The 21,878-nt window shown below is 32.2% G+C and overlaps 2 protein-coding genes across 24 annotated transcripts in view; one reads left to right on the top strand and one right to left on the bottom strand.

Annotated features, from left to right (window-relative positions):
• LOC118280236 (roquin-1) overlaps positions 1-6,638 on the bottom strand; it is an 87,001-nt gene extending 80,363 nt beyond the window's left edge. Inside the window, exon 1 of the mRNA XM_050704085.1 lies at positions 6,471-6,638. The gene's annotated coding sequence lies outside the window, so the exon portion shown is untranslated. The remainder of the gene's footprint in view (positions 1-6,470) is intronic.
• LOC118280457 (transmembrane protein 9B) overlaps positions 1-21,878 on the top strand; it is a 49,464-nt gene that overhangs the window by 6,881 nt on the left and 20,705 nt on the right. For 7 of the 23 annotated variants that reach the window (XM_050704104.1, XM_035601251.2, XM_050704102.1 and 4 more), the window contains one exon: positions 12,202-12,340. The exons of 6 other annotated variants lie outside the window; for them this stretch is intronic. In XM_050704104.1, the coding sequence (XP_050560061.1) occupies positions 12,293-12,340 (48 nt within the window). In that variant the 5' untranslated portion in view covers positions 12,202-12,292. 10 more of the 23 variants (XM_050704098.1, XM_050704101.1, XM_050704099.1 and 7 more) reach the window with 10 other exon arrangements.

The following is a 21,878-nucleotide window of genomic DNA, read 5'->3' as shown; positions in this document are numbered from 1 at the left end:
GTTCCTTAGGTATTATGTTAATAAGTGATTATTACTGGATGATAATAGGGTAGATGACTTTTTTTATATTAATGTCCGTCTTGTAGGTTGTTTCTAAAATATTAGACACGTAGGTATTTTTTATTTTCTTACGGAAACAAAAGAATACTTTCGTAGGTATACCGATTTGAAATATCGCGTGACGTCAGTTGGAGGTACATTATGTACGTAAAAATATGTTAGCGTCACACTCCTAAAGTTTGATTCGTTTTATCTAAGTATTGTTATCTTAAAATTTTCATACCCCGTCATCATCCCTATTGTTTCTATTGAACACCGTACTAACCGGAAGTCATAAGGTAAGTAATTTTAGAGTTTACAGCGGTCTGGTGTTCTGTATGTTTAATTTGACTATCTGGCATTAGTCTCAGCTCTTACGGTAAGCGATCGGATCGGATCGGTTTAGGTGCTACGTCACGCTAAGTAACTTTGAGGCAAGACATGGTTTAGGGGTGGTAGGTGAAAACGTCTACAAGTGAAACAATTGTTGTCTAACCCGTACTCTGAGTCATTTAATGGTTACTTAACCCAGTTATTAGCAAATGTTTTCGGAACAAAATCGTTACTAAGGATCAGTTTTAGTAATCTTTAATGTGGCCGTAAGCTAATTATCTCCGTAGATACACACAGCAATGATTAGGGAGGTAAAAAATAGATACGCTTATACTGAGGTAGGCATCACCTATCAAATCAAGTTAGGTTAATTAGCGCTGCCAATAAAATTTGCACTCACATTTTACGATGTTTATCGACACATTGATACTAAATGGGCATCTAATATGTCAAGTGTCGAAATACTTAGCTACCAGTTGTAAGAAGTTTCGTTTAAATAGGAGTAAAATTTAATTAAAGAGTAAACTAATGAATTGCATGATATGCCTACTTATGAACGTTTTCACAAACAAGCCCTAGACCATTTCTTAACTAGAGATTACTTAACGTGACGTAGCACCTAAAGTAACCCCTTACTTATAATGACGAACACCTTATGACTCAACTATGTACTTCAACTGTTTGCTCTATACACCTAACGTTCTATGCGCTCGTAAAAAGGAAGGTGTGTCGCCTGACTTATAGGTTGGTGAACACCAAAAAGATGTTAAAAGTCACCAAAATGAAGTTACATCTGACATACCTTGGGCGTTCTTCAAAAGGAGATCTATCAAAATTGGCCCGCGTCCTATTGGGTACGTGCGAAGTGTACGGAGGCAACAGAATAAATGATGCAGCGCATGCCGCGGCGGAAATGTAAACTAAAACTAAAACTTGTCAACGTTGTCAAAATTCATTACAAGACCAGTACCGAAAAAACTAGCCAAGAATTTACTGATATCGCAAACCAACGAGATTTCGAATATCCGCGACAAAATATACGATTTCAATAAAAAACCGAGTTCTAATATTTAATTATCTCTTTTTACTTCTCAAAACCAGATTTATAATAATATAAATGTTTTTACATAGTTTTTTAAACAAATGTCTACAAAAATACTACTTAATGATTTGTATACAGGGTGTCCCTGAAATCGACGTCCAATAGGCACCAGATGATCAGCAAGGATCCAATTGTTATCAGAAAAATATTTAAAAATACCTAGGTCCTGCAGTTTTTAAATTACAGTGACTTAACTATGTGTTATCCACGAAAAAGTACAAATCTTTATTTTTCGTCTGTAATCTTCCTAATACTATCCTGAATAGTGCTTCAGTAATATGGAATCATACATTCTTAGCCAACTGCTTTGGATTGGAAACCATTGTCAATTTTAGACGAACTAATAAAAAAATGTGATAATTTTATTCAGAGTATTTGACTATGAATAAAATTTTCACATTTTTTAAAAAAAAAGAGAACATTAAATGTTCCTCTCGTGCCTATTGGACGTCGACTTCAGGGACACCCTGTATACTTTCTTTCTACATTGTTTATTTTATAAAAATAATAAACAATGTGTTTATAAGTGGCGCTGCTATCATGCACGTTCCCAATAACAACGAGAAATAACTCCAAAAAAAGATATGATATGACAGATAAATGTATAAGTATCTACATATTATTAACTTCATTTTTTTACACCTTTATATGAAAAAACTTCTATGGAAAATAGTTAAGGCGCTGTTATGAAAAAATCGTTCCCATGAGTATTTATGGACAGATTTAAAAAAATATTATTTTTTGTTTGAAAGTATGGTGGTATGGGTACCCATAAGGTAGCCTCACAGTCATAAAATCAGATCTCCGATCTGCAGGATCTAGAAGAAATAAAAAAAATATCCAAAATAACCATTTTTTTCAATTAATTTAGCTTTTACATTTATTGATGTACCGTCTTCGTTTTACTGGGTTTGTCATTTCATGCTACTAGAGTACATGTGTTTGGACAGCTGCTTTCCCAATATCTGATAAAGCAATAGTTGCTAAGAGACAAAGCCCCTTACCTAACCAAATTAAAAATAATATACTTCTCTAACTAAAAAAATGGCGATGTTCCCTTTTAGAACAAAAGTTCTGTTGTTAATATAAATCATAATTATATTTTCTTTATCTCTATTAATATTTGGGGTTTACGGCGTATTTTCAATGGACGATATGAATATGAGTTATCACTCAGTGCATGCAAACAATCACGCATAGTGGTGTCAGCCACACTTTATCCTGATTAAACATAACAGACAATAGAGATGATGACTGAGTCAAAAATAAATTATTACAACTTTTCAATACAATAAAATATTCAAAAATAATCACACCCTCATTCATAAATTTGATGAACTGCTTAATTTTCGATTTTTCTAGCTAAATTTTTAGAAATAATTCTATTTGACGTCAATAACTTATGACGTCATAAGAGAGTATTTCATACAAAGTTCATAGAAAATATCGTTTTTGACCTTTCGAAGTTTTGAATTTGACTATTAGGAAACATGCCTATTCATGTAATTAAAACCAAACTGCCACATCCAAAAGTAACAATACTGTCAAATGTTACATTTAATTTGTCTATGTATTTGGTTTGTACTGTTTAGAGAAATAAAAGTTATGTAATACTTTATCTGAGTCTTCTATTTCGGTTGACACATCAGGTCTCTACCTGTATTATTGGGTATACCGAGTGTGATTAAACCATTACAGAGTTTAGAGTCATATCTGGTCTTTATGAACAGTTTCACCTCTATTATTATACCCATAGAAGTGAATTTGTGATAATTTTACAAGTGTAAGTATAAAATACACAAATCTTTAGTTTTTTTATTTTTTAAAAGTCATACTGATAATAGTGACTTTGTCTGGTCACTGAATCAATAGGCAGATCACAGATAACAGAACAACATAAATTGTTCCATACATACAACATAAATTAAATAAACAGAGATATGTCCTTCACAAAAATAGAAAAAATAGAAAGGTAAAGGTTTTGTTACACAATTATGTACCACTTCGTTAAAGTAAAAAATTTTAAAGCATAAGACTTGGTTGAATAGTGGAACACATTAGTGATACCATTATTACATGTTATTCATAGCACAGCAAGATAATATGTATACCAGCCTAAAGAAAGGCAAATATTATAAATAATTTATTTATAAATAATAAAATAATTTCAGTTTATAAAACCTGTTTACATTCAAACATAACATATTATACATACAATTACATTCTGCAAATTGTGAAAATAATAAAACAGTAAAAATGTGAGGCGATCGAGGCAGTATAGTAAGCAGATGAGTCACACAAGATATGAATTAAAATGTAAATGCTTTTATGGATAAAAAAATTCGCAAGTGCATAGTATAAATGAAATATAATAATATGAATGCATAACATATCTATTAAAGCCTGCTCTGTTGATCGAAGGAGAGATACTAGTTTTAATGATTCGATTTAGTTTCTCGATTTCAATGTATTTATTATTCAGTATTAGCATACAGTTTTGATTTCGATCAGTTACTTTAAAACTATGACTACTGTGTGTATGCTTAGTGTAGCTTCACAGTAAGTGGGTTCGGTTTATGTGATCCATAAATTGTTGTTTCAGGTCTGTGCATGTGAACCTGTATGTTTCTAAACACACCCATGACACAGGAGAATCTTAGTGGGGGGTAAGGTTTAAAAAGGAAGAAACTTTTTTAATTCAGGTATAGCCATGCTAGGTTACAGCAGAATATAATTATTATAATTTTCATCTCCATTATTCTTCCTGCGGGTGTTGTAAGAGTTAATTCAGGACAATGGAAACCAAGCAGTAATTTTCTGATAAACCTCATCTTTTTATCGATCTTTAACCCAGCCAGCCGTGATTTCTCACAGTGTCACAGTGAAGATGAAATTCAGACATTCTAAGTTCCATTTCCGTCGTAAAGGATAAACAAAAATAAAATTGAATAATGCGCTACTAAGAACAATAACCAAGCATTGCAATATTAATGTGTGTAATGGCAATATTATATTATAGTATATATATCTATATTAGTTTAACTATCATGTGCAGAACACAGATCCACACAAGATACAATAAGTGAAATGTATTTCATTTATGTCTTGCCTATTTGTCTGTCGAAAGCATAGTAACCTTTGGTCTGCTGGTATATGAGACACACATAGAGCAACTTCAGCATTTAAATTAAAATAAAAAAAAAATCATATAAAAAGTCAATCTGAACCATTTATGTGCACATGCAAGTAGTTTTAATTGGCAACATCAATTTATATAATTCTCTTTGATTGATTTTGTTAACTCATAAAAACATAAAAATTTGCAAAAAGTTACAGGATATGTTGAAGAATAGTACTTTCGTGAGGACAGGAAGATCAGTATTTTATAACTTCCCATGGAGAGCATGATTACTTCGATATATAACAATATTTAATAGGTACAACAAATTGGAATAAAACCAAACATATTTGAATTTTATAGATTAGATAATTCAAATATATATTAAGTATATAAATAAAATTAATATTTAATTTCTGCTCATTCAGTCTCATATTGATTCTATTGGTTTGATTGATGTCAATGACTAAGAGTTGTGATTAACAGAAGTTGTTGATATTTAACACATTACACAAGTACTATCGTAATCAAACTAAAATGTGGAATTTAATTCTATTAATTATTTTAAAATGAAGTAATGTTGACTTAAATAATACATAACAGCGCTTCCTGGTGTTAAATAGTGCCGGATTACTGAGATTATACTGCACTTACATACTTTTGCATTCATATTATGACTTAGGAATGTAGTCAGATGAATAATAATTTTTAAATGTTTTTATTTGAAGTTCTTTTCTGGTTTAACTGAAGTTAATGATTTTTGCTTTGAAAATTGGCTAAATATGAATAATAATTATGATTAGCCAGATGCAGTACTTCATTTCTAATCTCACAATATTATATCATACAATTAGACAACATTATATTATATTACAACCGATAATGCTGAATTGATGAGTATGATTTGTAAAATTGAGCCAGTTATTAGTTGAATAAAAAGTCATCAAGTAAATAGTATTTCTTTGTGACAAAATCTTTTAATCACAAACATATTTTTCTATAGCCTTTGCTATTCACAATGACCAGGTTCTCTATTTTACTATTTTATAACCGAAACAACATTATGAGATTTATGTGCTAATCTGTTCTAAGCTCTTTAGATAAAAAATAATTACATCAATCAGCTGATTTTATATGTATTGTCAAGTACAAAGAAAAATTGGTTTGATCAATAAAGTATTAACTTTTAAATAAATCAACTTGCCTATAACACTGAGTTAGTCTACAAATATCTTTATGACAGTGCAAAAGACACACATGACACTTTATGCAGCATGTAAGTACCAAATATTTTAAAAATGTTTTTTTTTTAATAACATTTTCATGGACACAGCTGCCATTCACGAGTAAATTAACGACGCTGAGCAAAGTATAGAAGAAAAGCTTTTATAAATTTCGAAAAATGTGTTCTTGAATGCATGGTAGAAAAATCTTCGTCCAGTTATAGGGTTACAAAATTTAAATCTGCATACTCTTTCAACACTAAATGGCATAACAGTTTAAGAAGCAACTACACTTACATTAATAAGTTAATTATAGCATGAAAACGGCAAAATTCAGCATGATAATGGAAAATGAAACGTTTTGAGAATCATGACGTTTTTCTGTTTAATCATATTTAATGTGTCCGATATACAGATTTTCTAACATAGTACGTATTTAATAGAAACAAAAATAATCAAATTTTTTTAATAAAAGCAGAAAAACAGGCCGATAAAATAAAAGTTAGACACTGTACAAAATTATGACATCTGAAAATTGCCACCTCGGCAGTCATCTGGTGGTCGAAGTATACGCCATGATTCTCGCTTTTCTATATGTAAATACTAAAATAGGGTAGACAAACATTGCGAAAACAATATTATTTTTTAACAATACCTTACAAATAACTCGTACAGTCATCACAAAAGTAACACATATAGCTTCTACCCACTTCAAAACATGATCAGTCAGCAGCCGTGGTACATAGACTAGATAGAATTTTGCAATTTAGTTACGAAGTAGAAAATCATCTGACAGCTATTTTACGGCACTAGACACATGAATGTATTATTGTTTACGAAGAATGAATGAATGTATTATTACTTATGTTACTTGAAGATACGTTACGGTTACTAAGTACACAGACGAATGAAAAATCTTTCATTTCAATAGTTAATATGTATATAAAAAAAAATAACTAAAATAAGGAAATGTTAAAATACCTTGGTCAAGCACTGCGCGACACAAAATAAATAATCATCGGGTCATGCGTCACGAAAGTGATAATTTAGGTAAACTTTTTTGGTAGCAACCTGTGTGAAGAAAGACAATGATATTTTCATTTTATGGCGTGTTTACATTAAGTCGGTCGAAGGTCGGTCACCGAAGGCGGCGCGGCGGCCGCATTCGGTTTAACAGAAACCGAATTAATACGGCCAAACCGAATACGGCCAAACGAATACCTGTTTATATTATTTGTTGGTTGACCGAATACGGCCTGCAGCCGAATACGGTCTAACCGACTAATGTAAATGCGCCATTATCCGATCGTACAAAAGTCCGAAACACAGTAGTTCGATACAATTTTTAGAAACGTCAACACTGCTTCATCTTTTGTCATTGGCATTTGTCATTTGTCAGTGACATGAACTAATAGAAAATAACAAAGTATGAATTCAACTCGGTACAAACAATGAAAAGTTATTAGAAAACAAGGCTAATTTGTGAACTTGCGTAATATTATTACAGAACTATTATAAATAATTACGAAACAAATAGTTCCACATATAAAGAGTATACCTACCGAAAAGCTAAAGTTTTTAGTCAATTGATAAACTAGTTTATCATTTTGGATGATAAAAACAATGTGAAGACGTGGTATCTTTATTTTTCAGGTGTTACTTAGGTTAGATGTTTATGAAAGACTTTTCTAAGTGTCAGTCCTCTCCAATAATAAAGTGTGACTACATTGAATTTCAGTAACTTGTGAGAAGTTTGGTAAATAAACGTAACAGGTTGTTTATTTACAGAGAAAGACAAAGACAGCCAATTACATAATGAAGATCTAATTGAAAAAGAGAGTAGGTATTTAATTAGAGTCGCCAGTGACATTCCTTATATTTGTTTACATAGGGCTGCATATATAGACAACAGTGCATGTAGGTTGCATACCCAGTTGCCAACTATTCCAACCCATAAATAGGGGTGAGCAAAATACCGTTTCTATTACAAATTGCTGTGTTTAATATATCTACTATACCTAGTGCGCTTTAGCATGGTGTGGGTGACAGATTCAGTAATGTTTCATATCACTCTTGAAAGTTGCTGCGATATAAAAATTATGCCTTAGTATTTTAGCTGTAATACATTCGTATTACAGTCTTTAAATAAATCAAATGGAATGAAAAATAAAGTAGTGTTATGCATATATCATACCACCATAGTCGTGTGTAGTGATGGGATGTACTGCTAAGATGGATAGGTAGTCAATGTTTTTTAGAATAAAAAACGAAAATCGTGTGTCGTACAATTATTACTCTAAAAAACCTTTAATTATCTGGGTAAATCTACTGTAGACACGGCTCTCTCTGCCTGAACTGCAGTGACTTTATCTGAGCACAAATATGTATAGGCACCTTTGATAATGCGTGGTGGCCAATGCTACTAGTTAAACTGAAAGGTTGTGGTTGCATTAGTAACATATACACACTAATATACACTTGTTTTCTTCACGGTTCTGTAAAGCTGAAACTCTGAAAAACCTCAGGGCTTGGTCATAAATATTTATTTTGACAAATATATATACATAGTTACACTGCACAAGTAAATAACCCACACATTTAATAACAAAATTAAAGAGAATTAAATGTATGCTTCGACAGCAATAAAAAAAACATTTTTCTAATGTCCATCCCTAATGAAAGACGTCAACGTCATACAAGCAACTGTCACCCACACCATGGTACTGCGCACTAGGTATAATTGCTTTAATAATGCTTGTCACCTGTGTAGACTGATATACATAGACCAGACAACTGTTGCTAACAAATTCCACTAGCATCAGTAAGGTGGAGCCTAGAAAGGTTTCCACATGTACTACAAAGGTCCATAAGACAGATTCAGTGTTTTTTATCATAATATTCCTTTATCATCCTGATGATTAAAAAAAAACAACCTAAATGCTTATAGTGGTAGGCACTCTATGTAAATATAATAATATGAAATCATGTCATTACACATAAAATTAGGCAGCTGAACAGAATTTAACTGAAATGTTTTTCTGTTTACATGCACTGATTATTATTGTAGGTAATCTTTGGCTCTGGTTCACTTGTCCGTTGATCTGCATTCTATAATTAGAACTTATGACGGGATATTTACCATGTTTATTGAATTTGGTGAGTTTCCGATATTTCGGCACTGTTGCAAGCGCCATGATCACGGATTAACTGATCTGCATTCTGTTGCACCAAAGTAATGGATAAATGGAGCATGTCATAAAAAAATATGGAAAATAAAAAGTGGACCGCACCACAATGGACCAGTGGGGCCGAGGCCTAAGTTTTCGTCAGCCGTAACGAAGTAGGGACTCTAATTAAAAAACTACATAAAACTCTGTAAACTGTATTTGGTTAAGAGTTACAACTTTTTAGGATCGAAGATAGGACTTCTATTCTTGACCATTCCTCTGGCAATTATAAATATCAAACAAATAGAAATAAATAAAAACTTTATAGTCTAGTCATTATAGTAAGTTCACCTCGGAATTCGAGAAATCCAGCTGTAATTTTGTATATACTTGTATATTGACACCCTAAAACTTGTATCAAAACCTACATATGGTAGGGTGTAAGCAACTCTTAAATTTTAAGGTCAAAGATGTCAAAAATGGTTTTTTGGAAATTTGGAAGCGTCTATCTTTTAAATAATTGATTTTGACGAAAAATGGTTTTAAGAATCATAACGTCTTTTTTAATATTCTATCCATAGATAACCATCACATAGGATAGATTGGCTCAAAAAAAAAAATTGATGTGATGCAGTGACCGCGCACTTTCCGCTCTCTATATCGAAAACGGTTCACCTTATAAAAAAAAGTTTAAACAAAAGTTCTAGAGGATTTTGTATTCTACAATATTGATAATAAACATAGATACCAAAAACCCAGAGGAAAGGAAGGAAGGTATTTCCAAAAAAGCGCAAAAAAACGAGTTTTGGGATCTTTGACCTTAAAATTTATTGTTGCTTACACCCATGGTAGGCCATATGTAGGTTTTGAGACAAGTGTCAGGGTGTCAATATACAAGTATAATATACAAACTTACAGCTGGGTATCTCGCATTCCGAGATTCTTAACTAATTTAAGCTTAAATTACTGGACTATTAGTAACCAATCAGTACTCAATAACCAAAACTTCAGTTTTCTTTTATTCATTGAACATGGACCTTAGCAATATTCAATTTGTTTTTAGTTTCTGACTTCATTACTTTGTAGGACAGTTTGTATGCTTTGCAGCTACTGTGAATCGTATACTTACAATAAACTCAGAAATCTGAAAAAGATAAATAAAAATTTTTGTTAAAATGCATAACAACAAGAGTGTCTCAACTAAAAATCCTTTAAACAGTCACTTTTAATCTAAATTATATGTTGAATAATTGTTTCCATAACCTGCATCAAATTGTTCATATTACATAGAAACACAACTGTACTTAATGTGGTTTGGTAGGTACTTAGTCTAATGACTGACATCCTTAAATCCACATGGTAATTTTAAATCAACTTAATTTTATCCATTTTCAAAGTAAATAATTGGTAAGCAAGCCTATCCAGTAGTTGATAATGGTGCACCGACAGTGCTTTAAAAATATGTAGAACTGTAACTAAACTAAGTAGGTAAACATTTTTGACATCATTGTGTGAGCACCATTCAGGGGGCTTACTCCGATTCAACGAAAAACGAAATTTCGTCCGAAACTTAGCAGATTGCATACTTACTACTAATTCTATTTATTGCGAACTTTCGTGAACAAAAATGAACGAATGAAATGAAGATAAATAAATAGGTTTTGATATGAAATTAAAAATAAAACGTTATTTTAAGTAATTTTATTAGTACTTAAATCAATAAAACCGACGACCGAAGATTAAACGAAACTTCGGATTCGAGAACCGGAGTAGGCCCCCAGGAGTTCATCTATAGATATAATATAAGAAAAAATATTTTTTAGCTAGTTCCTTTATTAACTACCTAATATAGGTACAAGTAGTTCAAAGGCACTGCCATTTTTTTTCGCAATAGTACCTAACTAAACAATATTTTAACATAAATATCGCTGTTATCAGATATGAATAACATCAAAGATTCGAAGCAAACCAAATGATCCCAGTTCAGCATTAATTTTGCATAACGAACTACACAAAAAATAGATATAAGTTCCTACCTTATTATCTGAGATAGCGGTCAAACGTCGACCCATTAAATGTAAAAAAAAAAAACCTATATCTTGAATATCTTGATGACACATGTAGGAAACAAAAAAACATTATTTTTAATGACACGTGGTGACGTTAAGGTTCGCCTCTGGCTCAGACTACTCACCAACTGACTACTCAGCAGGCAGACAGAAACGCTCTCAGAACCATGACCATGACGATTTCCAACTCGCCTGCTTAGCGTGGAGATTAGATTTTACCTTAATTACGAGTAACTATTTAAATAAAATTAATATGAATCTCCATTATCATCGATCTAATACCTATCTATAGAAGACTAGAGGACGCCATGTACTTGTGACAAACACATACTTTTTTAGTGTTTAACACACATTGAAAACACAACTACAGAGTTAAAGAGTTATACGTTAAAAAAGAATTACAAATTATAATAACTAGTAAGTAGGAACCTATATGAAACTGTCATCTAAGAATGAAATTGGCGCCAAATTCACGCAAATTATTATGCAGTTCATTTTATAATCTATATTTTAAAAACTTGGGCCATAAGGGCTTGAATTATCAGAAATAATGTTAATAATTGATTTATTCAATATTTAGAGTTATTTCCCATATTTGCGAACAGTGCATAATATCAATTGTTTTGTACCACATTGAAATCTCCCGGTCGCTTGTGGTCCGAATCAGAACTAAGTTCTGTGCACTCGTTCCAAAAGCGTTCATCGTAAGTGAACCAGGAAATATTTTTAGGGACATTTTTGATTTGATTTATTCAACAAATAACGTTTATTGGTTTTTCTTTATTCGATATAAGATATGGTAGATAAATAAACTGAAAAAACTGTTAAAAGGATTTTCTTGTTTTTCGATAGATAGTTATGACAAAATTATCTCCATGAGAATAATCGTATGTTCTACAAGAAGATGCTTTTTCTTATGTAGGTACCTATTATTACTATATGATCAGAATGTAAATATTATATTTTCAGAAAGTCGAAACGAAAACATTGTACTGTTTTATTCACTGGCAATAAATCTTCTCTATTGCACCTTCCGATTTTGCTGCCAACCGATATTTGTTCAATTGTGAACCTTATATGTTACAAAGTGAAGTCGGTTTTGAGTATTGACATGGAACAACTCACATGAGGACGTTTTGTACTATTTCAGATTTTCATTGGACGACAATCCGTAGACACGCCCCGCAGTTGCAGTTATTGTTTCCGGTGTTTTGTGAAGTCGAGAATAAATTAATAATAAAATGGACCCCAAAATTATAATGCTATTGATGTCCTTGGCGTTAGTTAAGGTAAGTAAATATATTTTTATTATGTAATGTGTACAATTGCGAGTGTTTGGTTTATAAGTTCTGTGTTTGTAATTGTATCGATCGGCTATTAATTTTGACAATTATTATTGGCTCCGCCTTCCTTTCTTCCTTTGCCTTCAGGAGCTTAGCTGAAAAGCGTCTAATTTACTTTCCCGTATGTATAAGTATTTGTATCAAAATTACATATCTACTTATTTAGGTATATCAGGTACCTATTTGCGATGCTTCGTATTCTAAATGACGATGAAAACAAAGGATGTTCGATATTGTTGTTTTAATAATCGCGCGCCAATACCAATGTGCCTGTTATTGTTATTTTTTTCTTTATTATCTAAGTATATGTAAGAATTTTATTGATTTAGTTTCGTACATGAAGTATAATGGCTAAGCGAGGATACAATGTAGGACGTAGGTATTATATCTTTATTCCTCCCAGTCCCAAAAACGGATGTAAAGTTCTAATGAAATCTTTATACTTATTATTCCTCTGTTTGGGGGTGTTATAAGTTTGACGTGTCTGTCTGTCTGTCTGTCTGTGGCATCATAACTCTCGAACACATGCAGTGATTTCAATTTAGTTTTCTTTTTTGTATGAAAGGTGACTTATGTGCGAGTGTTCTTAGACATGTTTGATAATAACCTGACCTACCTATAAAAAGTATGAAATAAAAAAATAGGTACCTAATTAAAATTTTAAAAAAATTAAACAAACCCCGACACGACATCTTAAGTAATTTCCCTTTAAAAAGTAAAAAATAAAAGAAACTCAATGTTAAAGTAGGTACTTAAGATTTATCAACAATTCAAAAAAAAAATAGGAACCTACGTCGCGTTAGGGACCGCTCCGGTTAAAGACTAAAAGACTAATAGGTGGCATGTGATCTCATGAAAATATCGTAGATAAGTAAGAAATGATTATAATAAATATCATACCATAAAATAATATTACCAGGTAACTAGGTACGTTACGTACGACAGACACGACAAACTAACACCCCTATTTTTGCGTAATCAAAATATTATTCTTTTCTTATTTATTTTGATTTAATTTCAAAACCTTCCCTTTTACTTTAGTCGAATATTTATTCGTTTTAAAAAGTGCGTAAATTCTCGTATGTGTTACATGTTCATTTAAACCTCTGTTTTCTTAATGTGTAGCAGAATATTTTAATCCAAGTAATGATAATTCCTTTTTTTTTCGTAAAGTAAGTATAGGAAAACTAACGTCATAGTAAGGGCCCCCAAATATGGGCTCCCTGTTATAGCATGCCCTTTGAGGTTTGAAAGACGGCGAGAAAGTCATCGGATGATGAATAAAATACTTATTACAAAAAAATAAACCGACTTCACTAAAAAAGTTAAAAATAACTTTAATTTCGGAAGTCGGTGTAACAAACAAATAATACCGAGAAACACAGACTTCACACTTTAACTTTAGTTGCGATACTCAGTATCGATACTCAGTATCGCAACTAAAAAAGTCGGTTGAAATTCTCTATCTCAATAACTACTTTATTTATTTGTATTGTCACAGTCACTTAATTAACTTTATTGTGTTTTTTATGTGAGTATGAAGTTCCATTAGCCATTTCTGGTCTTCTTCATCAGTTTCACCTCTTCAAAGGTTACTTTTTGACTGTAAATGCTGTAGTTCCCTATAATATTTGAGGAGTTTCCTCGATTTCTCTAAGATCCCATCATCAGATCCTAACTTGGTGACAATGGGACCACCTCAGAACTATCTACTTTCGAACAAAAAAAGAATTTTGAAAATCCGTCGACAATTGACGGAGTATTCGATGAACAAACATACAAAAAAAAAACATACAAACAGCCGAACATAGTACCTCCTCCTTTTTGTGAAGTCGGTAAAAATAAAGAAAACATGCATGTGCTCGCCCCGCCAGTACAGGCTACGCTACTGAAATTGATATTGTAGTGCAAATTGAACATATGAACCAACACAAAAATAATTGCTAGTCATACCCTCCACGCTCTTGTTAAGTAATCGTTAGTGTCGGTACATATACTATTCTCTTCTTCTCTTTTCTGTGATTGTACCTATGTACCTATTTCCAAGTATTTCGATATTCGAACCAACACTATCTTATAACATACATCAAATACCTAAACCCCAACTTTGACACTTTGCCTTACTTACCTAATTATATCTATAGGTTATCTTTATGTATATATTATCTTTATGTATATAATTCAACATAATATAATATTAACTTTTAAGGCTGCACAAGCGACGGAAGTTTAAAAAATGGAGTAAGTTCTCCTGTTTTCCCAACATTTCCCTTCACTGCTCTGCTCCTATTGATCGTAGCTTGATGAAAAGTACCTATAGGCCCAGGAGTATGAAGAACAATTTTATTGTACCAAGTTTTGTTGAAATCTGTCGAGTGGTTTTTGTTTCTATAACGAACATACAGACAGACAGACAGACAAAAAATTTTCTGATTGCATTTTTGGCGTCAGTATCGATCACTAAACACCCGCTGATAGTTATTTTAGAAATATATTTCATGTATAAAATTGACCTCTCTACAGATTTATTATAAGTATACTTAGATAAATTACGTTAGATCTTATGCCTACTTAATTAGTGAATTTATGTAAGTCTACATTAAGAACTCAATTTAAGTATCTCCTAAGTAACTAAGTAGTTAGGCATTTAAAAATAAAGTACCGTCACTATTAAAATAAAAAAAAACTTGTTAATATTATGTAAATTAAAAAAATACCTACACATTCTAATATATAAATAGCTTTAAACATTATTAAGTGATTACCAACTACTTAATTAGGTATAAGTATTAAAAAGAAATTAGGTACATACAGGGTGTCCCTGAAATCGACGTCCAACGGGCACTAGATGATCAGCAAGGTTCCAACTGTTATCAGAAAAATATAAAAAAAATTCTAAGTCCTACAGTTTTTAAATTATAGTGACTATGTGTTATACACGAAAAATAATAATCTTATGCGAAACATAATTGAGTGCAACAGTCGGGACCCATATTGAATGATTTTAGTCTAGTTTATTTAATGGGTTCCGACTGTTACACTCAATTATGTTTCGCATAAGATTATTATTTTTTGTGTATTGGCAATCTACACTTTTTAACTAAGCTTGTTTTTTAATTTTCAGTTTTTATTTAACAGTGTTTTTTCAACGCAACTCGGTTTTTTAATTTTTTTAATTAATTTATTTTTATTTAACACTTTTTAGTTAGTTATAATACGGCTATGTGTTCTGTTTAAAAATTTTGTAATTTCAATATATTTTTTATTGTGAGGGGTTTTTGTCCATAATAGTATTAATCCTTATCCTTTTAAATAGTCTATTAATTTTCTACATTAAATGAAGATAAAATTTGCTCTTTACACTGTTTCAAAATTTCTACTAGTTTTAGACAAAAAACAGTCTTTACAGTTGACGCGTCGCATGGGCTATAGGTAAACGACTATGTAGATAGATTCCTTATTTACGTGTTCATGCCTTGTGATCAAATGCGGGATGAAGCATCAAATATTCTTTAGTTTGTCGAGAAAGAGTTATTTGCACCGTTGCAAGGAATTGCAGGTAAAGTAAAAAATAATTAAAAAAGAAATAATCAACACGGCGCAAAAAAGCCAGTGCTCAGAGGGCGGGTCGCTAGTCCTTTATTTATAAATAAATTCATTGTAAATAATTTAGTTTAGACGTACTTTTATTATCACTTTTCACTTTTAAGTTCAGAAACCGCTAGTCAATGGCGTCGCGCAGTACCTATACGAGTATTTAGTTTGGATAATAAAGAACATAATTGCACATAGTATTTTTTTTTCTATATGTCAGTGATATACCATTTTGGAATCCTCATGATGAGCTCTTTAATTTGATACCCATATTGTAGCAAATAAAAATTTTTTTTTTTGGTTCTATCTAGGGCGCCTCACGGCCGCCATGTTGGTTTTTGTTTTACGTCACATATCTAAGAACACTTGGGTAATTAAGACGAATCCAACGATGCCCTGATTGTCGAAATCCATCAAGCCGTTTCGAAGAAATGAGGTAATAAAGAATATTAGGCTCATACATACAAGATACGCGCGAAAAACATAACCCTTCCTTGGCAGTCGGGTAAAAAGAAATTACATATATGAGACGTACTATGACGTCACAGTACAACGTTAATTTTGTATGAGAAATTCAAGTCATCAAAACCTTAGATGCATATTATAATTTGGTCAGTTTTGATTGTACGACAATACTAAGTATACAGATCAATTCGTTACATCGAGTGCTTCATAGTTACACACATGTCTTTTAAAAACATTAACATTCTCCATTGTAATAACCTGAGTTATAAGTGTTCTTTGCATTGACCTGATTTTTTATTACTTAAGTTTTTTTTTAATTCACTGATTCAGAAATGTTATCAGGCGACTGGGACCGCGGTCCCAATTCTTAATGGTGCCAGTCGCCGATTTAAAAAAACCTTTAACCGTTGGCAAACTGCACTAAAAAAATTAGGGATGCTTACTAAAACTTGAATAACCTTGGGTTAGAACCGAAAGTGAAAAAAAATTCAAAAAACTTCCTTCTTTCGCGTGCGCTATGAAAACTATTAATTATAGAACAAAATGGTACATTTTTTCAGGACACATCATTATCTATATAAAAATGTCGCGACAGCATGTCTCTATCTTTTATAGTTGCGACACAATAAGCGTCCTTTTATTAAAAAACAAATATATTATACCCAGGTAAATAATTGATCCTTATTAAAATAAAAAAAAAACATTTTTTAGACTACTTCAATACCTTCATATCACCTTTTAAATGATTCGATTTGGATATTCCATTCAAAAGTTATCACGAGTTTAAATAATGGAAAAATCTCCGCCCGGCGGCGGCTCGGCTAGCTACGCGTTGAAAAGTAAACATAAACAATGTAAATACAAAAAAAAAGTTTATTCACAAAAACAAAATTAATATCTTGTTTTTGTTTTCAAGGAATGTTATTTTTTTTCAAACTCACTGTAAAACATTGTGTATAATTTTCTTTTATTACCTACATTGTTATGACTGCGCGAAGTCGGTAACGGGCTGCTAGTGATTAATACATTTCTTCAAATATTCTAGTGAGTAAGCGCGTTTAGGTACTAAAATCTATACCAAAGTAATTGTCAGTGTCAAAGTATTTAGGTATTTCAACTAAACAATAAACTTGAAATGAGAACAAACAAAGATGTTGTTTTCTCTTATAATGTAAATAGTTTATCAGTCTGTCCGTCAGTGAAGCTAGGTGCTCGTTCCAAAATATAGATTCGAATGGATAACAACGAATACGAAATTCCATCGTTATTCCTTTAAAAAATATTTTGTTACAATTTCACTAATACCATCCAGTATCCAGGGTGGAACCCTCCATCCCGGTAACATATTGCTATATAAAACCATCATATTTCTTCTCCTGAGAAGGAATATGATGGTTTTTAGTCAGTAAGAGTCTGACACTCCCTCTCGCCGCTCGCTTCACCCAATGCGGGAGAAAACACTGGATGATTTTTTATCACACAGAAAAAAGTATTGTAGATACCACAAGTAGTATACCTATAATAATATGAGACATTGCAGCGCGCAACACAAATGATAGAACCTATCGGGACCAATTCCGCACCACTTGGTTTTGAAATTATTGTAGGTGCCTTACAGTCAAACATGGCGCTCACATAATTACATGCTGACAATCTAAAGGAGTGCTTCTCTACAAGAAAAATAAATTCTTTGTTTTAATTTTAATAAAGCAAGAAATCAAAGTACTAAATTATCATTAGAATCTTAGTAACTACTGATTACATAGGTAATACATTTGAGTATTGTCCAGTGGAGCCGAACCTACATGCTACCAAGCATTCTTAACTTCAATATAAGACCAATCTTTCATAACTTTTAATTGGATACAAAAATAATTATCTACCTATTTATTTACAAAATTAATTTGAAACTTGAAAACAAAGTCTGTGTTTGGCACTTTTGGTTATAATAGCCAATAGGTATTACAAAACTCAGAACTACGTACAGGGGAACTTTATTATATTGTGTTTATCAGTGTCTAAAATAGTAAGCAATGGTATATTTTACTAAAACATAATAATATATACCTACCTACCTACTAAACACGAGTAATACCTACATAAACTTCTTTTATGTTAAACGGTTTTAATGGTTTTGGAAAATATACTTACCTATAAATATTATATCCATCAAGATTCGACGGAACAAACAGGGCAGATGAAATATACGATATTGATTTTCTGTACCTGTTTATATGACGGAGGGTGGCTAGCTTTCGGGGAGAAACACTAGGGAGTGTGGGGTCGCTACCTCTCTGCCTGAATGACGGCCAGTCGGCACATAGCTAGATAATATGACACTTTTGAAAGTACCTAAGTACATGATAATAGAAAAAGCGAGGGATATGTAGTACATAATATGTACCTACCTATTATTCAAATACAATATTTATGATAATAAAATTCATAACTAAAACGTTTCAAAATGGTGATTAAAGGTGTAATCGAATGCAATGCTTAACAATTACGTTAGGTACTGAGAGGCTTTTTTAAAGTATATCCTAAGTACTATAATAAGCGATTCCTGTAATCCTGTCTATCAGCTACTACTAATCTTTAGCAGACTTAGGGACTCTATGTTTAATAGAAGTCCTGACTCTATCTGATTTCCAACCCACCTGGGTGGAGCGTGAAGATTGTGGCAAATCCCTCTTATGTAGAGGAAGCATGAAGTGCAACTGTTATGTGGCCTGTTGTAAGGCCGGAGTAGGTAAACTATTTTTTTAGTACTTGTATCATAAAAGCACGCAGAAATAATAACATGGATAAGCCAATTTCTAGATTCAATTAAATATTTAATGTTAGGTGATATTATTACTAGGCTTGTGTACAAAAAAATCTGATTAGTCCTTTAATTACATTATGGAAAAATGTTTGAACTGTAATTTTTGTTTCGTAACGTTTCTAAATGTGCTTCTGCGATGAAATGACGCTTTTAAAATTCATAATACGTCACGCATTGCTATAATAAGTTTGGTTTTCTTAAGCAATCTACGAATCCCGATTATTGTCCATTTTTCAGATAACATTTTAACATTTTTCTGGAACCTTGCCGTAATGCCGATCATTACTAACTAGGTTCCCCTTAATTTTTTAGAATAATAATACTTACAGGCAAACAAAAGCGGTATGTAAGTTAGTGCCATATGCACTAACGTTGCAGGAATGTAATAACAGTGGTTTAAGCGGCGCGCAATGGTCTGACAGTGACACGGGATCAAGTCGCCGTCTTTGCAAGTAGGGCTAAATTGTTCTCACAATACGAGGGGAAGTGACCGGTCAATTTGCAATTGTTATTCAATGAATTACTTACTACTGTTTGCGTGCATCACGACTGGAACTCTTTGTTACAACCAGTTACAACATTGTCTTAATGCAGTTTTTGTATTTTTTTTAGGGTTCCGTAGCCAAATGGTAAAAAACGGAACCCTTATAGATTCGTCATGTCTGTCCGTCCGTCCGTCCGTATGTCACAGCCATTTATTTCCGAAACTGTCAGGCCTACACAGTTGAAACTTTGTACGTTGATGTATTCCGGTAACCGCTATTAGAATTTTGAATAAAAATTTATAAATGACAATGCCAGATCCTGCCCCACCTCAATTTCATCAATGTACAAGAAATGTAAATTAATCAAAATTATGCAATGAAAATAGGACCCTTGGTTACTTAACTATTATTCTAATACACTTGCGGATAAAAATTAGGGAATAAGTAAAAAGAATTTAAAAAACCCAAGGCCTATTTCCTATTTTTATCGCATCCATCTGCGTTTCTTTGTACGCTTACACGAGGAACAAAACGAGTCATTCAATAAAAAGATATTTATTTATTAACTAGCTTTCGCCAGCGACTCCGTTCGCGTGGATGTCGGTCTTCGCGTGGATGTTTTATTTCTCCATTTTGAGTAAATCTGACAATAACATCAATATCTATTGGACCCAAATACGGCGAGGCCCATAATAATTAAGGAGATCCCGTTATTGAGCTACTGCTGTTGAGCTCGCGTTCTGTAGAATAAAACTGAAAAATAAAGATTTTTTTCTACGTATTTTTCAAGGATAAAAAGTATCCTATTTTATGCCCGGGATAGTAAGGTATAATTAATAATTATACCAAGTTTCATCGAAATCGAACCGTTAATTTTCACGTGATGCCTGAACATACAGGCAGACAGATTTTTTTTTCCCTTATTTGGGTTTGGTATCGATCCAGTAACACCCCTTGCTTTCTTTCAATATTTTCAATGTACAGAATTGGCCCTTCTACAATGAATGAATGAATGAATGTGTTATAAACGTAAGAGTAGACAAATATAATCAGAAAGCTCTGAACTGCTAAGCTATCGGGAGTTATACGTGTTATTGTGAGTCAACCATAAGAGATAGACATTTGCTGTCGTGGAATATTTTTTAAACAATTTTAAGGAGAACATTTCCGTCATACGTTATCTCTGTGTAGCTTTAACCATTAAGGCTGCACACGCGACGGAAGCTTAAAAAATGGAGTAAGTTCTCCTGTTTTTCCAACATTTCCCTTCACTGCTCGGCTCCTATTGATCGTAGCGTGATGAAAAGTATCCTATTTTATGCCCAGGATAATAAGGTATAATTATACCAAGTTTCATCGAAATCGAACCGTTAGTTTTCACGTGATGCCTGAACATACAGACAGACAGACAGACAGACAAAAATTTTTTTAATCACATATGTATTTGGGTTTGGTATCGACCCAATAACACCCCCTGCTATTTATTTTTTCAATATTTTCAATGTACAGAATTGACCTTTCTACAGATTTATTATATGTATAGAATATATATGTGTACGGATTTTAATATGAATTTGAATAAATACATACTGTTAGTTAATTTTTTTTATATAATATATATTATAATGAATGCATATGCTAATTATTATTTCGTGTTTGAACGTTAGTGATTAGATGTAATGAAACGTCATTGGCGTGCGTGCGTCAGTTATGACAAAGTCATTACTTAACAATTCGATCTGTCTGTTCTGTTTACATATTGTTGTTTCGTTATGACTATAAATTAAAAGTAGGATTACTAAAGTTGATATTGGTGATGCCTTCCTTTCATAGCTAAACACCCTAGGATAGTTTTACTTAATTTAATTATTTCTACCATTATAACTGCAATTAACCTAAACTGGTACCTAACCTAAATGTAATATTTTGTTCTTAGATTTATATAGAAACCGCAAGGCTTTTAAACATGTTTTTAGTTATCACTAATAGAGCATTTGGCATGCCTGTAAACTATATTTTTGGTGGGGCAAAGCTCTGTAAAGATTCTGGCATTGTCATTTAAAAATTAAAGGGGGTGACATGGAACTGATTCAAAAAAATGTTTTTTCAGCTAACC

Source organism: Spodoptera frugiperda, chromosome 25, assembly GCF_023101765.2.
Source record: "Spodoptera frugiperda isolate SF20-4 chromosome 25, AGI-APGP_CSIRO_Sfru_2.0, whole genome shotgun sequence".
NCBI classification, from domain to species: Eukaryota; Metazoa; Arthropoda; class Insecta; order Lepidoptera; family Noctuidae; genus Spodoptera; species Spodoptera frugiperda.
Note: the sequence above shows the minus strand (reverse complement) of the source record. Positions and strands in the feature narration are given on the sequence as shown.